This window comes from Podarcis vaucheri (assembly GCF_965113315.1).
Source record: "Podarcis vaucheri genome assembly, chromosome: 2".
Taxonomy (NCBI): Eukaryota; Metazoa; Chordata; class Lepidosauria; order Squamata; family Lacertidae; genus Podarcis; species Podarcis vaucheri.
This window is the reverse complement of record NC_138760.1, coordinates 85,580,186-85,608,073: the sequence shown is the minus strand read 5'-3', so window position 1 is coordinate 85,608,073 and position 27,888 is coordinate 85,580,186. Positions and strand designations below refer to the sequence as shown.

Here is a 27,888-nt window from a genome sequence, read left to right as displayed (position 1 = left end):
CGAGCAACGGGAGCTCACCCCATCACGGGGATTCGAACTGCCGACCTTCTGATCGGTGAGTCCTAGGCTCTGTGGTTTAACCCACAGCGCCACCCGCATCCCGGACTGAGGGAGACCCTGGTTCAAATCTACATTCAGCCATGAAGCTCAAGAGAACCAGGTCAGTCATTCAAGTTGTATTACCTTACAGTGCTGATGCAAGGATAAAATAGGAGTGCTGAGGTAGGGGACTATGTATGCCTCCCTGAACCGCTTGGAAGAAGGGCATTATACAATTGCAATAAATTGAATAAATTATCCTTAACAAATATCCTCAAGGCCATTTTCTACCCTAACCAAGTTTACTTCCAAGACTGATGACCATCACTACCTTTTGTGGGAGCACATGCCATAGTTTAACTATGCACTATGTAAACATGTACTTTCTTTTAATTGTCCTGAATCTTCCACATTCAGTCTCATTGAATGTCCCAGGTCCCAAGCCAGTCCTTGGGGGACTGCACTTCATACATCTCTCCATTCAGAGAATTGTCCATTTATTCCTAGTCTCTGCTTCCTGCTCCTTAGCCTATTCCTGATCCACAAGATGACTTCTCCTCTTGTTCCATGACCGCTAAGCTTACTCAGGGGTCTGTCGTGAGATATGTTGTCATTTTGGACTCACAGCTGTACATGGAGACACAGGTCAATTCTGTGTCCAGGGCAACTGTCTACCAGCTCCATCTGGTTTGCAGGCTGAGACCCTACCTGCCTGCAGACTGTCTTGCCAGAGTGGTGCATGCTCTAGTTATCTCTCGCTTGGACTACTGCAATGCACTCTATGTGGAACTACCTTTGAAGGTGACCCAGAAACTGCAACTAATCCAGAATGTGGCAGCTAGACTGGTGACTGGGAGCGGCCGCAGAGACAACATAACACTGGTCTTGAAATACCTACTTTGGTTCCCAGTACGTTTCCGAGCACAATTCAAAGTGTTGGTGTTGACCTTTAAACCCCTAAACGACCTCGGCCCAGTATACCTGAAGGAGCGTCTCCACCCCCATTGTTCTGTCCGGACACTGAGGTCCAGCACCAAGGGCCTTCTGGCGATCCCCTCCTTGCAAGAAGTAAGGTTACAGGGAACTAGGCAGAGGGCCTTCTTGGTAGTGGCACCCGCTCTGTGGAACGCCCTCCCATCAGATGTCAAGGAAATAAACGACTATCTGAATTTTAGAATACATCTGAAGGCAGCCCTGTTTAGGGAAGTTTTAAAGTTTGATGTTTTATCAAACATCATCATTATTAATAATATTCTGTTGGGAGCTGCCGAGAGTGGGTGGTGTGTGTGTGTGTGTGTGTGTGTGTGAAATTATGTAATTGCAATGCAATGGAAAACAGCCCAAAATTGATCTTAATAGTCCATTTCAGCTCCCAAAAGCTCTCAGCTAAAGGTCTTTCTGGCAGTTCCCTCACTGCAAGAAGCAAAGTTACAGGGAACCAGGCAAAGGGCCTTCTCGGTAGTGGCACCCGCTCTGTGGAAAGCCCTCCCATCAGATGTCAAACAAATAAACAACTATTTAACCTTCAGAAGACATCTGAAGGCAGCCCGGTTTAGGGAAGTTAATGACTGATGTTTTAATGTATTTTTAATCTCTTGTTGGAAGCCACCCAGAGTGGGTGGGGTATAAGTAATTATTATTATTATTATTATTATTATTATTATTATTATTATTATTATTATTATTTTCTTCATCTTTAACCATACTTTTCACAGGTTTTCCTGAAATAGATGTTAGGTTAACCAGCCTATAATTTCCCAGATCCTCACTGGATTCATTTTCTTAAAAAATGGTGTTTCATTGGAAAGCATGAACCGGAAAGTAGCCATTGCAAATGCCACCTACACCCACGCAAGCATTACAGAGGAAACATGGGGGTTAGAAACCCCCATGTTTCATTTGTAATGTACCATTTTGCTCCCCAGACACATGCAGTGGACCCCATGAAAGCACTTGCTGCCTGTGCACCACTGGCATGGAGATACCATATGCAATGGCAGTGACCACATATGTGGTGGTTTTCAGATGTTGACACCACCATATGGAAGTGCTATATGTTTGGTTGCTTCCACATGTAAGCCATAACATTTAAAATGTCTCAAAGGAGAGCAACATAAGAAAGCACATGAAGGCTGTTTTTTAGGCTGGATAATGAATATATATGACTTCAATATGTAATCCACTCGCTTGGCATCTCTTGAGGAGCCCTTTAGGTTCCTATTAGTTATAACAGCCCATCCAACATATTGGTTGAAGGAGTTATATATGTAAAGTCCTATGATTCATACATCAGACTGAAATTAATTTTAGCAAGGAATATTATAAGCTTTTAGTTATTTTTAGCGTCTTATACAGAAACTCGGAAAAACTTTTGCATAAAACAGAAATAGACACAGTGAACTTTGGAATTAGAGGCTCAGAACTAGAATCAGAAACAGTCATCACTTTCTGAGAGCAGCAGTGCTGAGAAGGAAGACAGAATTGCAGCCAACCACACATGAAACCCTAGGTAAGTATGAAAACATCCATGTGGGTTTTCAGGCAGACAAACAAAAGGCAATAATAATGCAGGTGAATAAACGTACATTTTATTTCCTTGTGAAAACCAAGGCCAGAAAATATTCCAGCCAATGCAAAAATAAAATGCTATATTGCCATTCAGCAAAATTACAGGAAGTTGGCTAAATTTTGCAGGATACGATACAGAAATGCCCACCAGAATGTTTGCCCACTTGGAACAGGCAAGTTATTCATAATTGACAAATTTATTTGTTTCTTGGAAAATAGTTGCTTGGAAAATAGATGCTTGGGCATGTGTGTGACCCTATGCCCAGTGAGGCCGGAGTAGGGAGCTGTCATTTTAGACAAGGATAGCATATATCATTGAAAAATAAAGATTGACAGGGCAATCCTATGCATATCTAATCTGATGGAAGTAGTCCCAAGAGAAAGGGAGTGTTTGCAGGTTATTTATGACTCTTTGCTAGACTAAAAGTCACAGGTCCTCCAAACAGAGCCTTATCTATCTTTTCAGTGTTCTGATGATGCTTTTCTTACCTAAACCAGTCAAGTGGTTCAGGAGAACACAGCTGTGCAGACAAACAGGCTTCCAGACAGTGCACACGATATAAGTTGGATGAAAGCACCCACATAGAAGTGGATTGAAAAAGGCAGCCTATGACTTCCAAGCACTTAATTTTCTCATTTAGCAAACTTTAACTATCAAAAATCTATAGGATTCTGGAGCAGCCTAAACAATTTTTAAAAGGTTCATATTAAATTATAAATAACAATGATAAATTATTTGGTCCTTAACAAGTTTCAGTGCACCAATTAACACCGCATTATCAAATACATCAATTATATTTCTTAACAAAGAAATCACCAGAATTTTCACACAGTTTAAAATAGCCATCTGTCGGATTAAACTTCAAGTTTTTCATTTAAAAAGAAGAATTAGTTGTATATTTTGAAAAATAAAGCTGTGGTTGCCTAGGTAATGGTTTTTTTTTAATTTTCAGAAAATATGTTCAGTGGATTGTTATATTTCTTTTTCTTTTTTCTTTTACACGGAGAATGAATATACTTGTTGTCACTTCCAGTCTCAGTCCTCATTTCAAACAGATTGGCTCAGATATTGTTTGCTACCATTATTCATTTACCTTTATTTATTTCAAACCTTTTACACCATACTCCTTGACAAATGGGTGGCACATGTAGCAGTGTACAATCAGCAGTAATAACAACAGTTCAGATATTAAAACTAATGATCATGTTCAGAGAATGCTTAGTTGGCCAATTATTTTATTTAGATAGATATGTTTAAAAATCTCTGGGCATAATGTTACATCTTTTCCTGATTCCTAACTTTCATTTGCAAGGAAGGCATTTTGCAGATGAGGAACTGAGAGTGGGAGATGTAATTTCATCGCAGCCAGTCTGAGAGGCTATGGACTAATGAGGCTTTCCAACTACCAGTTAGAAGGGAGTCCCACTCTGGAATGTGTGTATTGTGCACTCTGCCCTTCAGCTTCTCTCTCTAGAGAAAACACATAAGGAGCATACGGAGAATTTGGGTTGCAAATTTTGCCCTGAGGCTAAACTACAAGTTACTCTTATGTGTAGTGCGCAGCTACTACTACTATATTCTCTTTCCTGAATTAATTACAGGTACGTGGAATTGAATTGTTACTTGAGATCATAGCATATGGGAAGGGGACACTTCTCTTTTCCAACCCAAGTCACAATCAAGCTATAGTTAGGTACTATAGTTAAGGGTGAGTGGGGGAATCAATCCGTATCATTGCATAAATGTCCAGGTTCCTTAGAAGCACGTGCACCTGCCTATCTACACCTAAGTAGTGGATGGCAAGGTGGGGCGGTGGCACTCACCTACCCTCCTGAGTTGCTGCTCTTTAGCAGGTGGGGTGAAGCAATGGGGAATTTGTAGTGGTGCAAACACACCAGCAGGACAGCTGGATTGGTCCCATTGGTGTGTCTGCACTGTGCCAACTCCCATGCTGCTTTATTCCCTCTCTTCTGCTCAGTAAACAGAAGTGATTCAGCTGCCAGGTCACCCAAGATCGTGTCCACTACTAAAAGGTAGGTAATATGCACAAGAAGGGCCCTGGCTGGATCAGTTCAAAAGCCCATCTAGTCCAGAATCCTGTTTTCAGGATAAGTTGGAAGGGACCCTGAGGATCATCTAGTCCAGGGGTCTGCAACCCGCGGCTCCGGAGCCGCATGTGGCTCTTTTACACCTTTGCCGCGGCTCCGGGGTGGATACTAGCGAGGGGAGGAGGCACATTGTGCGCCCCGACACTCGCCACTGTGGCGGACGCTGTACTGGCTGTGACGTCGCATGGGGGCGGTGCGTGCGTTAGTCATGCACCGTCCCGACGTCACCTTCCCGCCCGCTGTCAGATCGCGGCTCCGGAGATATATTTGTTTTAAATGTCGCAATGGTTTTGCGGCTCCCAGTTTTTCCCCCCTTCAGAAACGGGTCCAGGTGGCTCTTTTTGTCTTAAAGGTTGCAGACCCCTGATCTAGTCCAACCCCCACAATGTAGGAATATGTACCTGTGACCTTGGCATTATCAGCACCATGCTCTAACCAACTGAGCTAGCCAGGTGCTGAGTGATGCCTGTGGCAAGCCCACAAGCCGGACCTGAGTGCAACAACCACTCTGCCCACCTCTGATTAGCAGCGCCTGATATTCTGAGGGATATTGCATTTGGCAGTGAAGGTAGAAGGGGGATGGAACAAATGGCAGGTGGGGGGAGGGACCAGCCCAAGACACTTTGCAGCCTGAGGCAAAAGAGCAAACGGTGCTCCCCTTCCCCCAGTCAAGGTGCATAGCAACCAAGGCTGGCCAAGATATTTCAGCACCTGATGCCCCAAATCCCATAAGGAAATCCCACAAGCAATAAGAATGCAATAATAAATCTCAATTTACTGCCCTTTCATGACACCCCAAATTAGCCGCCAGAGGCGGTGCCCTCCTTCTAGCTGAAGCGCAGCAAGCGGCGGCCCATGGGGGTGCGGACACCACTCCCTCTTGATTCGCAGCGTTTATGTTAAATAACCGGCTGAAGGGAAAGAGGAGGTCTCCCTCGGGGTGTGAAAACCACAGCCGTATCCGAGCAGCTTCTCCCTCCTTCCCTCCCGGCAGGCGCAGAGCAGCGCAATCCGGCAGAAGTCATGGGGTGTTCCCACAGCTTGGGATACACGACTCGTTTCTCTCTCTCGCTTATTCATTTTTTCTCGTCGTGTGCACCGAAGGAAGCGCGACGTGAAATAAATAAATAACAGGCCCGGAGAAGCTGCAGGTGGTTTTCTAACAATTTATGAGGAAGGAGAAAGCTCCCACCGAGGAAATCGCAAATAGGGCTGCGCCTAACCAAGTCCCCAGAGGGGAGAGCTTGCATCAGGCAGGGGAAACCACGCCGCGAGGAGCACAACAATTATATGGAAACATCCCGCGTCCTCCTCCTCCCGACCTCACCCCGCCATTTTTTTCAGTCTGTCCCCAATCCTAACCCCTCCCCATCCCCCGTTGCCTTTCCACTCGCAGGACTAAACCCGCGCCTTGGCATCGCCTGCTCGTCGCGACCCGCCCTCTCCAGGCCTCCCTCAGCTCCGCGCGGTGGCCGCTTCAGCCCAGACGCGTGCGCGCGCGCACACACGCACGCACCCCCCCCCATTGCTTTGCAGCCCCACGGGAGGGCAAGGGTCAGCACGGGCTGCGGCTCGGGCAGAGGGCATGCGCGAACTGGAAGCGAAGCGACAAGAAGGCTATTTTATAAGAAGGAGAAGCAGCGAAATAGGCAACCGCGCTGTGGGGAGAGGGAGGCGGGTGTGTGTGTGTGTGTGTGTGTGCGTGCCGTCGGGACGTGCTCTCCGCCGCTGAGGAGGGGGAGCCGAGCCGGCGCTCTCCTCATACCCCGATGACACGAGGCGGGTCTAGCAGGGGGCCACCTCCTCCCAGCCCTTCTCATTGGCTGCTCGGCGATGCCCGTGGCTCCCGGCCCGTCCGTTAAATGGGACGCTCATTAGAGAGCAGTTTCCATTGACAAAAGCGCCGAGGGGGGCGGGGGGAGAGGAAAAGAGGACGCGCTCGAGGGGCGCATGGGCAAGCGCGGGCCGAGGCTTCCTGCACGCTGGCTTCGGCGAGGAGGCGGCGGCAGCAAGGGAGAGAGCAGGCGCGCCCTTTCGCCTGAGGTGGATTATTCTTGTTTCTTTTCCTCAGCGCCTGGCCGGTGGCTCTCCGGAGCTCTCCCCTGAGACGACGTTTGGACGTCGCCGCGAAGCCAAGAGGATCCCCGGCGGAGGGGGCTGCGAGAGGACTAGGCTGCCCGGCGGAGGGGAGGCGGGGGCTGCAGAGCCCGGCCTGTGAGGGCGGCGGCGGCGGGCGCGCGTCTTGCGGGGGCTCCATGACTGGGAACGGAAGAATCGAGCCGTCCCTCTGCCACCCGCCCGCCCCCAACCTCCATGGGCGGCAGTGAAGATGGGGGCCCCCTCTCCTCCTGGTAAGTCACCCAGTCCGCGCGAGAAACCTGTCTTGTTGTTAGATCTCCCTCCCTGCCTGCCTGCCTTCTCTCCCTTCCCGGGCTGCGCAGGTGAGCAGCTCCATTGTGCAGCTGAGGCACCTGCTTCCTCCAGCCGCCCGCCGCCGCCGCCACCCTCTTCTTTGGCGTGGTTTGCGGGCGCCCCGGTGGTGGCACTTGACGTCGGCCGCCGCCGCCGCAGCCCCTCGCCTCCCCCTCAGCCCGGCTCGCTGCGGCTGCCTCGGTTGTGCGCCCTGCCCGCGCTGGCGCTGCTGCTGCTGCTGCGCGCTATTATCTAAGCGGCGGCTTCTCTCGCAGAGCTGGGCAGGGCGAAAGACCAGCCCCGTCCTCGTGCTCATTTGACGACGGCGACGCTGCCTGTCTTTTCACCGCTCGAAGCTTGCGGCGAGTGGGGTGTCGGGGAGCGGCAGGTCCGGCCGGGGCTTCCCGCCGGGCGAGCTTCGCCTCGGCTGCTCGCATCCCGCCCTCCTCTCCCATTTTCCAGCCTCACTATGGCTTTCCACCGAGGAGCTGCAGTATGACTGAAGTGGGCAAAAGGGGGCGGGGGAGGCGGAAGCCCGGGGCGAGGTGGGAGCGCGTGAGCGGCCCAGGGGGGTCTCGAAGGCTCTGCGTGGGCGCGTCGCGGCGGAGGGAGAGGAGAGGGGAAGCCCGGCTGGAGACTTTGGGCAGAGGGGGGCGGGGATGGCGGGGGAGGGGGAGCTGGGCGACGGAGACTGCGCTCTGCTCTTTAAAGGGACGGATAACGTGGAGTTGCAGAAGGGTCTGAGCGGCTCGTGGCTGGAAGGCACTGGTTAGGATTTGGGGGCGGGGGGAGCCAGGTTGGAACCGGGATCCTGGCTAAGGAAAGGGGCGAGCCATTGATTCGAGTTGCCTAGGAGGGACCTGCAGTTGGAGACAACCCCTAGCAAAATTCCCCGGAGAGTCCCTGTCTCTCCATCCTTCTGCCTCTCGGGAGCTTTTGCATTTGATGCTCCTCACGCCCTCGAGCGTGGAGAGAGGCTGTCAGGAGATCCTCTCCGGAGTTGCGCCCTGCGTGTCTGGCTGGGGGGCGGTGGCGGCGGCGGCGATTTCCCTCTTGCAGGTGTCCGCCTCCTCCTCCTCCTGGTCCCTCGCCAGGTGGGGCCCGCAGCCTCCTCACCGCGCTCTTTCTCTCTTTCGCCTGGCAGGTGGCTGGGCTGAGCTTCCCGGGAAGGATGCACCGTGATGACTCCCACCGAGCGGCGGCGGCGGCACGAGTACCGTCGACGGCCGCGGCGGCTCCGCCACCTCCTTCTCCTCTAGCGGCAGCTGCCGAGAGCTCAGCTGTAATGGAAACTGGGGGCGAGGCCAGGACAGCACCTCCGCGGCGGGGAGGCGAGGTTGGAGCTGCTGTCGCTGCAGAACGCGCCGGCTTCCCAGCGGCTGCTGCCTTAGCTCCTGCGGGTGGAAAGGGTATGAATATTGATGGAGCAGGCGGCGGCGGCGGCAGCGCGCCGGGCATGGACCCTGCTGCAGTGCCGCGAGGAGGCCGGCCCGCGGCCCCCGCCCCTTTCCTGCGAGTGCCTTACGCCAAGGATCCCAAAGCAGCCCACCAGCGCTTCCTGCGGAGGAGCGTGGTGGACTCCGACCAGGAGGAGCCCGCCTTCGAGCCGCCCGAGCCGCAGCAGCCGCAGCAGAAGAAGATCATCCTCTTCTCCAAAACCAGGAGGATAATCGCCGAGAGGGTGAAAGCAGGGCAGAGGCCGGTGGTGGAAGAGGCGCAGCCCGGGGAGCAGCCTGCCGAGCCGGCGAAAGCGGCCGTCGCCCCGGAGGGTCTTCCTAGTTCAGCAACAGCAGCAGCAGCAGCCGAGGAACCGAAGGAGAGGAGCGGCAAGGAGGATGCGGAGAAGAAAGAGGCGGCGGAATCTCTCAAGGAGCAGAGCAAGTCCAAGAAAGAGGAGGCGGAGGATGAGGAGGAAGAGGCCGACATGAAGGCGGTGGCCACCTCCCCCGATGGCAGGTTTCTAAAGTTTGACATCGAGCTCGGAAGAGGGTCTTTCAAAACAGTCTACAAGGGGCTGGACACGGAGACCTGGGTGGAAGTGGCTTGGTGCGAACTCCAGGTAAGTGGCAGGAACTATCTGAATGATTTTTTTTGGGGGGGAGGTGTGTGCTTAAATGCCCTGTAAGCTGAGGACAGGGTGCAAGAGAGTGTCATCTAAAAAAGCTTTGTTGGAATCGTCTCTACAGCTTATCTTGTTCCTGGGCTAACTATAGCTCCCGTGTTTTCATTGGTTCTGGCCCTTCCTCCACATCATATGCATGCAGGCTCCTCCCAGGTTTAACTCTCTCAGCCCTGTGATTTGCCAAGGGCAAGGTGCCTCCAGTGTAAACTAGAATTTTTAAAAATAAGCTGCTCAGCAAATGTCAAGAAGGGCCTCCAAAGGGTTAAAATGTTCCTGGACCAGCTGCATTGTAGGCTACTAGAGTCTGAACTAAATATTCCACAAAATGTAGCACTTAATCACAGCAAAATACTTTTAATTTATCTTGGAAGAATGTACAGTAATTGCTTGAAGCAGTCGTGTTACAATGCTTGTGTGAGTGTTAAAGGCACCACAGGACTATTTCTTGGTTTTACAGTGGCAGGCTTTGTCTTACTTTACTTGTAGACAATACCACAGGCAGGGTTATTCTATGGAGTTTGAATAAGAAGCAAATTCCATTGGGTCCAACAGGTTTTACTCTTAAGGAAGTTTGCATAGGAAATCTACTTACGGTGGGAGTAATCCCAGATGGCCATAGGATTGTACTGTTTATTATGAAGCTCTTTTAAATGTCCTGAATGAATTGGAAAATGGAAATATTAATGTTACTTTGGCTCAATATGAGCATTTATCTAACTGAAGGATCTGGTTTGTTATTAAACACAGTAGTGTCATCTGTTCCCTCCTTCTAAAAAAGACTTTCTGCTTAACTTAAAAAGGGAATCATAACTGTGGCTAACATTTAGTTGTCAAAAGTCACGTAAATTATATGGCAGGATACTGAAATGACTTTTTGAACCTCACTTCCCTTTCTAAAACAGAATAGACTTTCCCCTTTTTGCTCTATATCTTTATTCATAATAGACCTTTATCTTCTCTACCACACATGCTCAAGTGAGAAAAAGCATCTGTGATCTTTTTAGTCCACTTCTCTTTTCCCTTCTCTATTTTTGTTGCATATTATATTTATGATGTGGCTGTGGGAATTGGTCATAATTCACATTTTTGTTTTGTTTGTGAAGCTGTTTTGCAGAAATAGTCTTCATGGGGGTCTTGGAACAATGGTTGATTAATAGGACAAAAAGCTGCTTCAAATACTTTTTGCAAAGTTGCAGACAACAAGGAATGCATACTTTTCATTAAACTATGATAGGATGATGACTGGTTGTTACCTCTTTCTAATCACTTAGGATATTCCGTATTCTGTGATATTTCATGCAGCAGACCTGTAATGTTGAATTATAAAATTGATGCTGACCAGCTTGTGTATGAGTATCAGAATGAGACCTTATTTTTTTTTTAAAGACCCTTGGTCCTGAATTATCCTGCTGTTTGCAGGGGTCAGATTTTAAACTGAATCTAAAGTGTTATGTCCTGCAACATTAGACTTGATTGAGCTACTTATAATGGAACAAATTGCAGTAATGTTGAAGCTTTTGTGCAACTGGAGACTAGTAGGAGAGCAAGCACATGAATTAGTAACAGAAGTAGATGCCATTGTTGAAAGGAAGCTATGTATATTTATAGGGTTGTATCCAACTGAGTTCTAGACCCACTGGAATGACTGAACCGAAGTCATGCCTATTAACTGCAGCTGATCTACTCGGAGTAGGACTAGCACTGGTTACCACCCCATGTATTGTTGGCTCTGCTTTATCACCAAAGTCTTAAGGCAGCATCCTGTATCCATTTTAGGTTTATGAGAGAGGGAGGAAGTATTATCAAATCCAGTTTAGCATTTAATCGTTTCAGTTACAAATACGAGTGCTATAATGTAGCTTGTCTGGAGTCAGTCATGACTTTGGTAGTTTTATAAAATCATCTGTTTAAAAATATTCTTTAATAGCAGCCTATGCATTTGCAAATATTTAAACCTATGGCTACCCAGTTTAACAGAGTGCAACAAAGTTGCAGTGTTAAAAAAAGAGAGGAAAACCCATCTCTTTGTTTGTTCACTTTCTAATCACATTATTCATAACTTCTATGTTATCTCAAGTAATCCCCCCATACTGTATTAAAAAGTCCCATCTTTATATTTCCTATGTAAATAGCATGGATCAATACCCCTAACCATTTTGGTCACCCTTTCTGTACCTTCTTTCTGTTAGGCCAATGACATCTTTAGGGGTTAAATCCATCCCCCAGGCATACTACCTTCCCTGCCCCCCTTAGTATATCCCTGATCCCAATCACCAGGAGTTCCTTTTGCAGCAAATGAACCCTTTCTTGTACTGTACTACGCTAGTAAGGTGTGTTGTCCGCATTTTGAAAAGATGAGTTGGTGAAGCTCATCTGAAAACAAGAAATTGAGTCTTTAGTGTCATTGGTGCAGTCCTGTGGCATGCCACTAGAGATTCAGCTGGCACCTTCTGTTTTAAACTTTAAATGCCTGCTGAACGCTTCTCTATGCTGCCAAGCTTATGTAAGCAATTACGAAAACACATTTCTGTAATGGCTGGTTAATGATATTTTGTTTAAAATTTTTACATTGTAAAAAAAAACCCATAACTTTTTAAATTGTATATAGTTTCTGTTGTAAACTGCTTTGATTATGATCTAGCAGTATATATGTATTTTTATAAAGATACTGTATCGATAAACCCCAACAATTTGCAATTACCAACTGCACCCAGACTGCCAAGTACCCACTGGGATTGCCTTACAACTATTGTTCAAAGCATCCTCTTTTTTAAAAAAGAAGTATATATTTAAGGATGTATGTATGAAACGGGATGCGGGTGGCACTGTGGATTAAGCCACAGAGCCTAGGGCTTGCCGATCAGAAGGTCAGCGGTTCGAATCCCTGCGACGGAGTGAGCTCCTGTTGCTCGGTCCCTGCTCCTGCCCACCTAGCAGTTCGAAAGCACGTCAAAGTGCAAGTAGATAAATAGGTACCACTCTGGCGGGAAGGTAAATGGCGTTTCTGTGCACTGCTCTGGTTCGCCAGAAGCGGCTTAGTCATGCTGGCCACATGACCAGGAAGCTGTACGCCGGCTCCCTCGGCCAGTAAAGTGAGATGAGCGCCGCAACCCCAGAGTCATCCGCGACTGGACCTAACGGTCAGGGGTCCCTTTACCTTTACCTTTATGTATGAAACAGAGAGAAATCACTCAGTGTTGGGAAATGCTATCTGTCCTGTTGTGTATTGAATTGTGAATGTGCTAAGAGTTTCTTCACTTTGATTGGATGTCAAATATAAATATAAACCGACCAGGACTCTGCAGTCATCATCTGGGGCCCTTATTGGTGTGCCTCATTCACAAAAGGTCCAGACCATGGCAACATGAGAATGGGCCTTTTCTGCAGCAGCTCCCCATTTGTGGAATGCTCTCACCAGGGAGGTTCACCTGGCACATTTATTATGTATCTTTAGGCGCCAGGTGAAAACATTCCTCTTCAACCAGGCCTTTGGCTGATTAATATTCTGTGGCAGGACTTGGGTCTCCAGCTGTTGTTGCACCACGTTCCTATCATTTCCATCATTTATAGCTACAAGGACCAGTGGTCAGGGCTGATGGGAATTGCAGTCCAAAAACAGCAGGAGATCCAAGTTTGGGAAACCCTGTTCTTTTAAATGTGTTTGTGCAAGAGGTGTTGTTGTTTTGTTTTAGCTATTTATTTTGTGCTTCTGTCCTGTATCTTTAATCTTGTGGACGGGCCTGAGATCTTCGGATGAAGAGCGGTGTATAAATTTAAACAACAGTAATAATGGTAATAACAATAAATAATACCATGCTAAACCATAGTTTAGTGTGATGGGAATGAGCTTAGGTTACTCTTAGGTTCATTCACTCACTCTTTCTTAGAAGAATTTTTAGCTTAACTGTGGTTCCCATTTTTAGCTTAACTGTGGTTTGTCATTATATCCAAACCTGGAACTGTTGTTGGTTTTAAATATGGTTTAGCTGAACAAGCTAGGGCAATCTTCCCAGCCCAGTCCTACCTGGCAGTGCCAATAAATCATGGTTTGAAGTTGGCAGCTCTGGAAGTTGAGAATAGAGCACTTGAGCTCCTGTGCTCATTTGTGTAGTAGTTCCAAACAGTGGTTTAGTGTTATGTCCGAATGCAAGTCTTAGAGCCTGATAAGTGAAGTTCCAATAATGTAGAGGCGTGACAGTTACAGAATTGTATCCAATGTTAGCCCTACATTCAGAAGACCCTGTGAAATTAATGGTGATTGCTAACTTAATTCTGTTAATTTCAGGGGGTCTACTGAGAGTATATATTAGTTGGCTACAACCAAGACTCTTTAAAAGGATTTTATTTCTGTGTTTACCAATCAGAGTACTTTTACAATTTTTTTAAAAATAACTTAAGCTGTTATAATTCAGTAAGCTGAACAATCCCTCTACATACTAGAAAGTTGAATAATATTACTGAACTCATGTAGGAGGATGGAAAGACCCTTCACAAAGTCAATGATAGATCATCAGCATGTATCAAATGTCTATCCTCCTGTCTGGGGCCAGCACCAGGCTTTAACAGGCCCTCAGCATGGTGCCACGAGACCCCTGCTAGGCACTTCTGCTATCCCTGCCACAGTTTCTCTCACACACACTCTTACTGGCACTGGCTGCCATTCATTTTACTCAGTGTCTCCCCCCCGAGACATGCTGACCCACCAGGCAGTGGCATTTTGCGTGAGAACTGAGCTGTTTCTTGGTTCTGATCTTTGGTGGTGGCTGTCGTGTTAGGTCCAGCAAAAACAGTTTCCAAAGTACGTTTCCAAGCACAGTTCAAAGTGTTGGTGCTGACCTTTAAAGCCCTAAATGGCTTCGGTCCAGCTCCGAGATGTGAGGTTACAGGGAACCAGGCTGAGGGCCTTCTCAGTAGTGGCACCCGCCCTGTGGAACACCCTCCCAATAAACAACTATCTGACTTTTAGAAGGCATCTGAAGGCAGCCTGTCTAGGGGAGTTTTTAATATTTGATGTTTTATTCTGTTTTTAATCTGTTGGGAGCCGCCCAGAGTGGCTGGGAAAAGGCAGCTGGATGGGCGGAGTATAAATAATAAATTAATATTATTATTATTCCCCATGGTATTAAGATAAAACCTGAAGTTCACAGTCCTGTCTGTCTGTATCTCTCTGTGAAATGCACATGGCTGGAAATAATACATTTGCATGAACATATTGCAGTGTTACAGAATTGTGTGAAATATTATTTCATGTAGCTGAAGAAATGTAATGTGTGAAACAGTGTTCAGATTTCTGTTGACAAATGAAACGGTTGAAACTAAAGAAGGCATGTGATGACTGTGTATCTTGGCTTGAACTCACCATGTCAGAATATATCTCCAGTTATTTGTTTGAAAGAAGCAAATAGCCAAGAAGCTCCATTTAGATGGGGTTTTGTGTATAGTTTGGTTATGTAATCTTTTAAGGGCATGTTCAAAACCATGATTGTAAAAGGACAGATCTGTACTCTTTCTTTGGCTGGCATTTCTATCGTCTTTATTTAGAATAGTTGGAATGTTTCTATGTATATCTTGCAAACTGCTTTAGCTTTTTCTGGTGGAGGAACACTCTATGTTCTCAGTAATAAAAAAATGAAAGATAGTGTGTGTGGGGGATACTCTTGCTGTCTTGCATTCTGTTTTACAAATAAACCTATTTAATTTATTTAAGAATAAAAACATTATCACAGAAATCTGTTTATGTTGCTCCTCTTAATATGTCGGCACCTCCTCCTTGGAGGTAGGGTGGGATACAATGAAAGAAATAGAAAATATTTCTAATTCTATTGAACTGGGGGTGAGCACAGGAACCCAAACGATGAGAGTTGTTCAGCACATTGCAAGCTTTCAGGAACCAGGCTAGCCGGCAGGGATCTACTCTGTTGTGATTTAGGGCAACAGGGTTGGATCTGTGAGATCTATGCAGTATCTGATTCAGAGTGAGGCAAGGGAAGTTAAGAGTTGCGGTCCAAGGAATAATTTATGTGCCGAGGCAAAGAAGCCAGGAAAGCTATGGAAGAATGGGCTGGTAGGTGGTGGTTTCATGAAGGATTGGCATAACATGGTTCTCTTCTAAACATGAGCAAAACAATAATGGGAGGACGGTGACACTGAATATACGTATTTATGCCCGATATCCAGCAGAAAATACCCATGGACAAATATTGTTTGTGGGATTTGAAACTGAGCTATGGAAAGTGAGCCTCTGTTGTGCAACATGCAGAGTCATAAAAACGACATGCGCACACCGGCATGGTTTGATAGAGATGAAGTGCCGTTAGCCATCATGTATACTAATGAAGAGATTTCGGTTGCATGCCATATAATGCTGCAGAAGAAAACCTCCAAGCGGATGAAGAAAATAGGAACCAGCTATCATTATAGGGTCAGGGTCATCATTTTCTTTATCCACATGGATTAATCTGCATAGCATTGAATTTAAATATTTTAATCAACTTACATGATAGCTTCAACAAATGCAGGTGGTTGATCCCCATCAAACTATTTGGGCATGCACTTGTGGGTTTTAGTTCTGCGTCCATGGTCCTGTGAGTTACACAGTAGAGGCTCACTTTGTGCAGCTTAATTCAAAATTCATTGGATGGAACAGTGCTCCCATTTGCTTCTCCTTAATCATGTTCATGGAAGCTCCATCTTTGGCTTGAGCAAATCCATGATTGGTATTTACCCCCTCTTTCTCCCCCACTTCCTCTTTCTCAACATTTTCTGCTTCTCTCCTTCATTTGTTACACCTTCAGTGACCTCACAGAGGAATAGGAGTAGGTGTTCCACTATCCCTACCTAAAACCAGTTAGATGTAGAAGCAAAGAGCACTAATCCCCTTCAATCAAGAGCTTTAGCTCAGATATGAATGCCAACAGTGTACTATATTATTTCAAACTTTTAAACTGTCACAGCACTGAGTGATACTTTAGGTAGCTTGATTTGGGGTTAGTCCTTCGTATCATCATCAGATTGTTTGTTTGTTTGTAATAACACAGGAAGATGATCCCTACAAGTTTGTACAAATTTAATCAAAGTTTCTTTGTGAGTCAGGGGGGCAGGTCAAGGACTGCTACCCTACATTCTAGCATATGATCATTCAATGGTCCATTTTGGAGCTGCTACAATGTTTGCAAGATGTTTAAATAGCCAAACCTTCCATTACTAATGAGAGAGATATCTCAGCATGAGCCCTTTGCAAGCTTGCTTCTATTTGGTCTGCATATGAAATTCTGGTGTTTATGTGAGCATGGAGCTTTGAGAATGTGGGGGTGGAAATGAACTACAGGAATGAGGTCCTTTAAAAATTATGTAATGAAAGGAGAGTGCTTGGTTGCAGAAAAAACTATTTATCGAGGACCTGCACTAGAATTTCAGCTATTGATTTCATGATAGATGCCAGGGGTAGGTGCATCTACGGTACCTTTCTTGACCCATTCCTGAAGCTTTATGACTGCTTTATTTGCCAGATATTTGTTTTTTGTTGGGGGAGTGGAGGTAGAAGCACAGTAAATACCTAAAATAACATAGTACACAGTAAATGCCTAGTCAGTACTGTTTTTCCTATCAGAATTACAAGTACATACAGCCACAATCATGCTCTTTCCTAAGCACAGCATGCATCCCCATAACATAACCGTTAGGAGAAATCTAAAGCTTAAAATGTAAAGCTGTGCAATTGCTCAGGTGTATATAATTCCAATGCATCTTTTTAGGAAGTACGAGGATGCAGAAACTCTAATTCGTTTAAAGAAGTATGTTTAATGCTACAACCATGTTTTGGAAAGTGATGAGTATAAGCTTAAAAAGTAGGGTAGTTATGGTGTGAACCAGGGGGACCTACTGTGCAGTAAGCTGAAGCTCATTTCTTCAGGTGGTGGCAGAGCTGGCCCAAGAAAGTTTGCTGCCTGAGGCAAAGAACAAGATGGGGTTTATCCCCCAATTCTAATACAAAAGTTGACTGGACTGGCAACTGAATCTTACTTCTGTACCAATGAAGTGATGGAGACATACACAGCTCTGTCCTCTAATGGACAGGAATGTCTGGAAGCATTCCCTCCCAGCAGCTGCCACCTGTGGTAGTCACCTCACCTTGTTTAATGGTAGAGCTGGTTGCGGGTGGTAGCAGATGAAGGCAGCAACTGATGTCTGAATGGTGCAGCTATAAAATGTATAGCATAGAGGGTGTCAGTGTGCCATTTGGGTTCTGCTTCAGGCAGCAAAATATCTTGGTCCAGAACTGTTATGAACCGATATAGCAATGTGTCAGCTGCATGAGCTGTGCTTAAATAAAATGTCACAATCCTGGATGAGTAATGAAAAGCCATTGTTGGGAAGGTAAACAGCCAGAGAGTAATATGAGCTTTAGCCCCATTTGCTGGTCAGTGGTTTTTGCTATAATAGGACATAAAACACTTTTCAAGGATTCTGTACGGCTGTTAAGGACAGAATCTAATATAGAGCGCTCTAGTTTTGGTCTACCTAGAGTGATTATTTTCTGCATCTGTTTGTTTTTTGATGGAAACTCATACATGCTTTGATTAGTTTAATTAATAGGGTCTTGAAATAATCAAACAATTCTTTTATTGAAGTAAACTAATTCTATAAGAGGTTTAAGCTAATGGTGAGCAGGTATTGGAAACAAGATGGTGGAAGGTCAAAATGTCAACTTTTTCCTAATAGGATTTTCTGAGATGTGATGTTAAATAACTCTTGCACTGACTTAATAGATGCCTTAATTGCAGGGAGTCAAACCACACTTGATCTTAAAATTGAAGCACAGCAGACCCTGTAATGGATTTATAGCTTCAGGGAATCTTATTGGGATGGGCAGACTCTTAGTTGTTGTTTTTTAACATACTTTTAATTAAAGATTTATTGGTTTACAAAAGTATGTGCAATGTCTCTTTTTTCAAGTTACGTTTTCAATAGATCAGTTTCATTTGTTGAGACATTAGTGTTACATTAGGAAAGAAAGGGGGAAAGAGGTGGAGGGGGGCATGGTGAGTGGGTCTGGGTCTGGGTGGCGATGCTTCTATTCTACTTAATGTATGTGTGGGGTTTTGTGTCAGCGTCACTTGTTCAGGTCCTTTTTAATATTTGCTTGTGTTTCTTTGGTGGTGAGAGAGGTTGGGGTTGTCCCAGGGTGTGGTTGTTTGTTTGTGGTAGGCTGTGGTGAACTTTGTTTTTATGTGTGAGTGGGGTAGGTGGTTTTTTTTTGTATCAGGTTAGCCATATTGATTTGTATGCTGTTGGTGGATTCTTGTCGTTGTCTTGTTGGGCTGTGTATGTGATAAAGGGGAGCCATACCGGGGTGAAGGTGTCTTCTTCTATTTGTCCCCTTGTCAGTTTCAGTTTATTGGTTAGTTTTTCTAGTAAGGCTGTTCCCCATAGTATTTGATACCAATGGCCCATGCTTACTCCTGACAAGTCTCTCCAGTGTCTGGCTATAATGTTTCATGCTCTCTCATCCTGCCGGTCTGATTTGTTTCTGTCTGCATTTTTCAGGCTGATTTTATTTGTTTTTTTGAACTTGTTTGTTATGGTACATTTTATCAAAAGTTATATAAACGTCTTTATATATAGAATTCTATATAGAATATATAGAATTAAACATTAGTTGAACTAGATATTAACATTTTAAGAAAGAGAGGCATCCTGGGGAAAAATTTACTTCATCTTACGTTAGGAGGAAGGTGGACACTTTTAAAGTTTGGGGCAAAATTGAAATATGCAACATTTGTTAGTTTAAGTATAAAATCTAAACTTTTTTTACTACAAGAACATGACTGGAATATAGTTAACAGCCTATAAAATAGTACAGTTTGTTGTCATTATGAATAAAGTATTAATTTAACTTTTAGAAAAATTAGAGTTGGAAATATGCTAGTTTTTGAAACTCTTAAACTGCAGTAAATAGCTCTTATTGTCTTCGTGTCTGTCAGTATTGAGACAAACAGTAATAAAATTTATGCTTTGCTATATCATTTAAACCCAACATCACTTTACATAGGTTAGGGCAGACTTTGATATGGTGTTGTATTTTAGAAACTTAATGGTCAAAGGGGATTATAAAACAGGATGTAACTTCGGGGATATTACCTAACTGTATACTGAATATTGTAATTAGAGGAAAGGCATTGACATGTCACTCATGGCTTGGTGCCTCTAAGTATTGATCGGTTGTAATGCAATTAATATATTTTCTTGTGTAGAGCTCTGATCATGCTTGTATATTATTTCTGCAAATTACGAGAGAGCATTGGGACGAAGAAAAAGTATATATGAAAGAAACCAGTGATGTAGTTCAAGCTGAATGTTGCTGGTGCTGTGTGGACTTGTTATAAATATAATCACTAGTGGTATTTAGAAGTCTGCTTAATAGCTATCATGATTCAACTGCTTGATACACATTTAACTAAGGTTAGGTAATGACAGAATCAAAGCACATATTTATACAACAAGCATTAATTTATGTTATTTGGACAAACATAGCGTACAAATTGGCAATTGTACAAGAGCTTATGAGTAGCAAGCTGAGTGAGTATTTCCTTTCATTTTGGTGTTCACTGCAAGTCAGTAAATACTTAATAAAGGGCTTTCAGTCTGTTTAGAACCTTTATTTTCTTTCTCACCATTGACACATTAATAGAGAAACACATTCTCATGAAATGCTTAGGCAGTTTATATGCACAAAATGGAATAATTATTGCTCCCTCCTGCAAATTTTCAGTGGATAAGCCAGTTTATCCCTGTTATTCTTTCTGACCAATGCCTTGAATAGTACTGCCAACATTAAGAGCACACAACCTGGCTTTAACTGGCAAAGTAGTTGCTGCAGCTGACCCTAAACATTAATTTTCCATTTCGATGGAACCCCAGATTGGGTCTTATAGCAATAATAAGGCTTGAATGCTAACTGTAGTATATGGAGCTATTTGTGTACAATGATTGAAGAAACTGACTTGATTTTCAGTATCACATGCTCAGTCTCCAGGCCCTTTATATTCCTGGACAAAAGAAAAAGCTTCCCTTACAAGAAATGGCAAAGTTAAATCACTCTGGTAAGATTTACCTTCTGGTTGACTTGTAGGTTTAATAGCCAAAGTCTGTGTAATGTGCAGATTCAAATTGGCTCCAAAAATTGGCTTCAGCAAGTAGAAAACTGGGATATTTGAGTGTATGTATATACAAGTGTGAGATTCTGAAATAGTGGAATAATTTAGGAATGGATATAGTTGCAAGTATAGAAAAGTAACTTCACATATTCACATTCCAGAATGCACTGCTACTCTTTTTGTTAAGCAGGTGAAAACTGGTATTTTTACAAGATTAGTTTTCTGTTAAAATTGTCTTCTATGACTATTTTAAGCCTGCTTTTTCAATCTAAGGCCTATTGGAGATAAACAGAGTTAATTCAAGCTGAGAATATTACTCAGAAGATGTGTACACATTAAGGAGTATATGTCTTGTTTATTTTTATAAACACTCCTCTTAGTTCAGATGATGAAAATCAATACTCCCATCCTGGTGCTAGCCATCAATTTTAGATCTAGTGGCTACAGTACTAAAATAAAATATACATTTACTCCTATCTGTAATGAAGTATTGACTGGACTAAGGCTATCTGTGTTTATCAGAACTCTTATAAGAATTCTTTCAGAAAGGAATTACATAATATTGTGAAACTATTTAGGATTAAACATGTCCCTTGTTAGTTTTGTTATTGCCATGAAGTTAGAGCTGGATAATAATTCAACAGCTGTTACTAAAATGCCTTGTGAATGGCGCTTTAGGCAATTGTGGGATAAAGATTTAAGTTTCTAAATAAAATGGTAGTATATGTGGGAGGGTGAAATGTCAAAAATAGAATGCAGTTCTTTGTGCTTCTTTTTCACATTTACAATGTGAACATGCCATAGTTGGCTGCTATTTACATGCAAAAAGAAGTCTAAAGTTTAATATTTACACTAGTTTCATTGTGTCCTATCCCAACACAGAGCTTATGCAGACTAGGGTTTAGTAGAAGGCAGAGTCCATCTATATTGCTACAAGGTTGTGAAGGGAGTGAGTGCATTTGTACTTTCACTTTTCTCTTTTGCAACTGCCAGGATAGTGGTAGACTAGGATATATGACCCAAGAGCAGCAGTGAAGGTGGCAGAAGGACACTGAGCATAGAAGCGCCTCAGAAGAAGAGGAGGAGGAGGAGGAGTTTGGACTTGATATCCAGCCTTTCACTCCCTTTATGGAGTCTCAAAGTGGCTAACAATCTCCTTTCTTTTCTTCCCCCACAACAAACACTCTGTGAGGTGAGTGAGGCTGAGAGACTTCACAGAAGTGTGACTAGCCCAAGGTCACCCAGCAGCTGCATGTGGAGGAGTGGGGAAGCGAACCCGGTTCACCAGATTACGAGTTCACCTCTCTTAACCACTACACCATTCTGGCTCCCTTGCAACAAAAACTTTTATTTAGCATTTACACCAACAGTCTAGCAGTTACTTAAACTTTTATTTACCTTACATTAAAGACATTAAACAGCTACAGTGCAAACAAATTCTATTGGCAACTTGCAAACAAAGAGTTCTGATAGTTTTCTATAGTTTCCTATACTTCCATTCTACCCTGAAACTAACAAGGGGTGTTTGTAGGAGTGAAAGAGAAAGAGAAAGATTCTGAAGTCAATAAATGACACGCAGCTTCAGTGAGGTTTCCTTGGTTTCTGAGTTGGAAGGGATGGTCCGAGATAGTGAATGAGGAACCTGTGTCAGGTTCAGGAAGACAGCAGAGAAAACTATATGGTGAAGACGCTAATCTGTATCTCCCCAGCCACATTGGATCCTTAGACCAGAAGATCTCCCCGTCGTCTTGCACAGTCCATACTTATGCACCTACTTTGTGCAGGCAGGGGTGTTAATGGTAATGTGAGGGGCCAGGAATCTCAGACACCTACCAGTTGCGTCCTCACTCTGCCATTCTGTTATACTGCTTCAGGAGTTAATTTTGCCAGTTAGAAGATATTTCGGTAAGTAAACAGTGTATAAATCAATTAATAATAAGATTAATAAAAAGTTTTACACAGGTGCAGTCCATATATGTAGGAGGAGCCCAAGTAACAAAGGAACTCCTTTTCAGTTAATCCATGGTGCCTTTACTATAATTATTTCACAGTTAGCTGGTTACATACCAGCGTAGGGCCTCCAAACCCTGGAGAAGCCTTTTCATGCATGCCACATCTTTGATTACAATTACACAAAGGCAGTGTGTTTCAGTGTCATTGGGGCCAGCAACTAAAACACTGATTGAAACCGTTTTTGGTCTCAGGACACACTTGAAGCCTTTATGGCCTGCCATGGAGTAGCAAATAGCTCTAATTACAACCTGGCATTGCAATCCTCCAGTGACCCATGTTTGAATCTGTGCCTATACTTTGCAAAATACAGAGAATACACAGAAACAGCTTTTTCTTTTTTTGCCTGGGCAAAAGAAAAGTGTGTTTTGGAGTGAATGATAGCTGCTCAGAATGATTCTTCAAGCTACAATTGTTGCATTTTTCCTGAGCTAATATGAGAAACCTAAATCCTTTGTGACTATCTCTTTCTCAAATTCTTTACTGGACACTGAAATGAATGGGTTTTGAGCTTGTCGCCTTTGTACCAAAACACATTCTTTACCTGATTCTCTTATTGACACACTCATGTATACAAAGGTCCAGCATCCTACTCATATACAGTAATCTGACCCCTAAGCCTTATCTACCCTCATTTTCTTCGTTTCCTCATTGCAGAATCATAGTTGCCTCAAACAGGTGGAAACACGTCACCACAGTTTGCCTTAGCCTGCGCATGGTGACACACGCATGTGTGCAGCAAGCTAAAAGGAGAGGAATAAAAGTTTGTCATTACTGCTGTAATGTTTCTGTATACCCAAGGTTGTTGGGAGAAAGGATGCGGTCTGAATAGAACTGCTGTTGAACTTTGCTTTTAAGTTCTGGCTCAGAACAGTTCATTCTACTTCATGTTCTTTGCTGAAGGACAGTTCTCCCTTTGGGATTATAAAACAATGGTATGACCCAGTCAAACCACCAGACCATCTAGCTTATTATTGTCTACTCCAGTTAACAGCTGCTTTGTAAGATCTGAAGCCGAAGCTATGCTAGACTTGCAAGAGAATAAAGCCAAAATGCTGTGTCCTTCTGTTTGTGTCCTCATACTTCTACAAGGTGCTCTGGCAAATTCTGTGTGTGTTAAAAATTCTATTTTTTTGTGCATAGATAAGTTTCAACCAATAGTGTTTTGTTACTTTACTTCTTGTTTTGTGAAATATAAATACGTATTTTGCAATTCACAAAAACCAACATTAGTGTAATTTAGGTTTACTGTGACATTAGCTTGTCATGCAAGGTACGCCTGCTGACCATCCCTTTTCTTCGCGAGTATTAGAGGTGTAGGCTTCTTTTAAAAATCTAGAAAAATGCAATCTGTGCTGCTGTTAGAAGTAATACAACTCATGCAACACATTGGTGACTAAGATACATACAATAATTACCAAAATAATTATACATTTTTATACACAAAGTGTGGGTATCTTCATGAACTTACCTAAAAAGATAAAGAAAACAAAAGACTGAGTTAAGCATTTGAAAAATCCCTTGAAACCAGACATAAGTTCATCTTAAGTTGGGTAGTTCATAAGTCTCTGTGGCTTTACACTAGATTTTGTATTTTTTTCAGAAGATTGATAAAGAATGTGTAATTATTTTGGTAATTATTGTATGTATAATAATAATAATAATAATAATAATAATAATAATAATAATAATAATATCTTTATTGTCATTGCCTCCTCTCGGGGACAACGAAATTACTTGACTGCTCCATAAAAACACTAATTAAACAATACAGTATAGTATAGCAAGGAAGATTAGATGACTTTCAAAGTCCAGGCTTCCCATTCAGGGCCGAGATCGCTCTGGAGAAGAAGCTGTTCTTAAGATGGCTCGTTCTTGTCTTCATCGTCCTGTATCTCCATCCCGATGGCAGGAGCTCGAAGAGACAGTGACCAGGATGCGATGGATCTTTTACTATGTCCAGTGCCTTCCTATGGCACCTTGTGGCATAAATCTGCTCTAAGTCGCCAACGTGTTGCATGAGTTGTACTACTTCTTTTAAAAACCTGGCTACCCTAGTTTAAAGTTTTATGTCTTTTGTAGGATTGAGGTCACCAGCCTTCTTCCTTGGTTGAGGTGGTTCCCCTTTAGTTTAATTGTTTCCCCATTAAAAGCCCCAAAGAGTCCTAAAACCCACCCTCTCCATTTGGGCAAGACTAGATGTCTGTCATGCACCCAATTATTTGGCTAGCACCAGATGATCAGCCAAACTACAATGTTGCCCTTCAGCTTTGGCAGTGGCCAAACACCAATCCATCTGAGTCCAAATGCCAGCACAATTCTTTGGGAGAGGCCAGACACCCACTTCCACTCCATACTATTACAATAGAAACTACCAATGTCAACACAACCTCTATTAAGTGCTCTTAAATTCCATCACCAAATATTTTGAAGTTTACAGTAAGATAAAGCAAACATATAATCTGAACTGGGTTAGCTAATAAGTGGAATGTGTAGTAAATAAACACCCCATTGAAAGTTTGATTTGTGGTGTAGTACAGAAAACATATGCTATGAAATGAACATACACAATTTACCTTTTATTTTGAGCACATTTTAAACTGCCAATTTCCCGATGTGGGACGATATAAATTATTGGTATCATGCAGTAAGTTTTATGAGACTTTACATACATGTGTTTATGTCACAACTTGCAATACTTTCATGTCCGGTAGGCTTTTGTTCAATGAATATCTCTTAAAAACTCATCACCACTTAGCTATATGAGGCTCCTAAGTACTTAGCTTCTATTGCCAAAGCTGATTTTGCTAATGTTAAATACTGACGTCCGCACTATTTTTATTATTTTTATTTTTATCTAAATTTTAAAATATATAATATTGCCTATTAAATTATTTTCCCCTCCTGATACAGTGCAGGCAACCAAACCATCATCTTCATATAGTTAATAGGCCTTTAAAAACTCTATAGGGAACATAAGGTTATTGTGAAGCTTTTAATTTTGGATCCTGACCAAATGGAGATAATGGTTAATCCTTTTATCTTTTTTTTTTTTTTGCTGCTGTGGCCAATGCATAAAAGTAATGATCAACGCCAAACATTAGTATCCTGTAAAATCTAATATGAAATCTTCTAAATTAAAACACGGACTCCATAAGTCAAGGTTAATGACTTGTATTAAAAGAAAATACAGCTTTTGTAGGAGGATAGCAAGATATGAAATCACAGTATGCAAGCAGCAATCACAATACTGAACCTGTCAAATAAAGGATTAAAACCTGTCACTTCTTAATGCAGTGTTTTCCTAATCCCTACTGGTAACCTTGCAGAGCAACAGCAAAATATTGTCTTTAGCCGCCAAGTGACTGAAAAACAAAACCTGTTTCCATATGTTGCCTTCCAATTGTCTTTCATTACTGCCAAATGCTTTGGCTGAGTCAAAGTTTCACCTTCATGCAGGGACAAATTCTTGTAGACTGTTCAAACCTTAAGACTTCTGAAACTCCTAAATAGATTGCCTTGATGACTTTAGTCCTGAACCATAATTCAAGGTGCACCCTAAGCTAAGGTTACCAGACGTCCCCGTTTCCCGGGGACAGTCCCCAGATTTACAAACCAGTCCCTTGACAAAATCCTATCATTCCTACTGAAGTTGAAAAGTTTTCCCGGATTCATTGGGAAAAAATCTGGTAACCTTACACTAAGCCATTTTCAAAATGAGATCTCCAACTCTTGCAAGGCTTTCCATAACTGAGCCCTGGACTTTGTTTAAATCATGTAATAATAAATAAAGAACTCTGTGCTTCACATAAGCTGTTGGCCCTCCACCAACAGTCAACCGCAAACACCTAGAACTGGTTACGTATTTTTTCAACATGGCTTCTAGGCAGTTTTGAGCCTCAGAACCTTTTTTTTCTTTTTTAGAAATTAAACATAGGAGCATGCATAATATGAAATTAACTGTGTTTCTGTGACTTAAATCTACTACCGTACATCTATTATTTAAAAGGTATAATCTGTGAAAAAGGGAAATAGTTTTTAAAAATCTAGCCATCCACTAACATTTAGCCTTGATTCACGGGCACTTCTCTGGATTTCCATAGTTGTCCAGAATATACAAGTCTTCCCAGTACGCATCCATAAGTTCCAGTTACCCTACCAATAATTTAGATTTGATAGTTATTTAATTATGACCTTCATACCCAAGTCTCAGACCTTATTTCCTGATTTTAAAATCCTCTGGCAAACATTTGCCTAAGCCTCTTGCTTTTTGGTCTTACTAACACTTTTTTGCCTTGTGTTTTATATGATTTGTGAGCCTGACTACCCATTTCCTCATGAATTTGATCCTGAACTGTTGTGTTTAACCACAACGTGTGTCTATATAACTTGCATCCTGGGTCTGGTTTTGCATAGCTCTGATTCTTCGTTGGATTTCTTCCTTGCTCGTCTACTGTTCTTCTTAGAATAGTAGCATCTGATCCTTCTTGCTTTTCTTTCTGAAATGTGATAAGATGTGATATCTGTAGGAACGGAAGCCCTCTCTTGCAGAGAGCAGTGATTAAGTGGGTATATAAGATGTGAGACAATCTTAGGTATCCTGGTCCAAAGCCATTTGTACACCAGTATCAGCACCTTGAACTTTGCCTGGTAGCCAGCTGGCAGCCAGTCAAGCCTTTCAGTTTAATAGCAATATTCTGTCTCGGTGAGCATTGCTTTTTGTAGTAGCTGCAACTTCTGGGCTAACCTCAGAGGTGGCCTCACAAGGAGCACATTTCAGCATTGCAGTCTAGAAGTCAGCAGTGCATGGATGACAGTGGCCAGGCTATCCCAGCTGCATCTGTCCTAAACCAGGGAGGTTATCCAAACCTCTAATTACAGAGATTGGTCCATTAGAATCCTCACAATAAGCTGCAGTTTCTTTTAGGATCTATTATGGATCAAATAGTTGAGCTACCCAGGTGAGCAATATTCCTCTTCTTTATTTTAATAAAGCAGGAATGCTGGTTAAACAGCATACTGATTATTTGTTTCAATCAAAGATTAGCATAACAGATTGTGATATTTTTTGGATTTTGGATTTAGAGACTTCATGGGAACTTCACTACAAAACTTAGGGGAAACTTGGGTTTCTTTGCATGCTGGTGCCCTACCTTGTCCCTGTCTGGAGGACCTAGTGGCAAAAAAAAAAAAAGCTAAATCCCTAGAGCTAAAAGGTATGGGAGGGAGGGCATCAACATGTTTGCTGCTGTACCTCTAGCAGCTTGGGGTTCACACAACCTCGGTTTCTGTGCCCTTTGACACACAGGATGTCATTCATGCTATAAAGCAAGAATCAACTGTAACATATATCAAAGGAATTGTAGGCTGGGTCCTTCGCTTGCCCTGTTAATGAGTATGGCTAACAGTGCCTGTACTTTACACCCTATCTTCCTCTGGCTCAGCTCCATCAAAACCAGCAGTGTTACCATC

The 27,888-nt window shown here is 43.2% G+C and overlaps 1 protein-coding gene across 14 annotated transcripts in view; it reads left to right on the top strand.

The window, feature by feature from the left end:
* Positions 1 to 6,414: 6,414 nt before the first annotated feature.
* The window catches only part of WNK2 (WNK lysine deficient protein kinase 2), a 107,481-nt gene continuing 86,007 nt past the window's right edge, over positions 6,415 to 27,888 (top strand). For 4 of the 14 annotated variants that reach the window (XR_014216000.1, XM_082209135.1, XM_082209127.1 and 1 more), the window contains exons 1-2: positions 6,420 to 7,067; positions 8,273 to 9,187. Coding sequence is in view for 13 of the 14 variants with exons in the window: in XM_082209135.1 (XP_082065261.1) it covers positions 8,300 to 9,187 (888 nt within the window). In the remaining variant the exon portion in view is untranslated. Of the gene's footprint in view, positions 7,068 to 7,544; positions 7,674 to 8,272; positions 9,188 to 27,888 lie in introns of those variants that run through there. The other 10 variants (XM_082209133.1, XM_082209129.1, XM_082209123.1 and 7 more) reach the window with 5 other exon arrangements.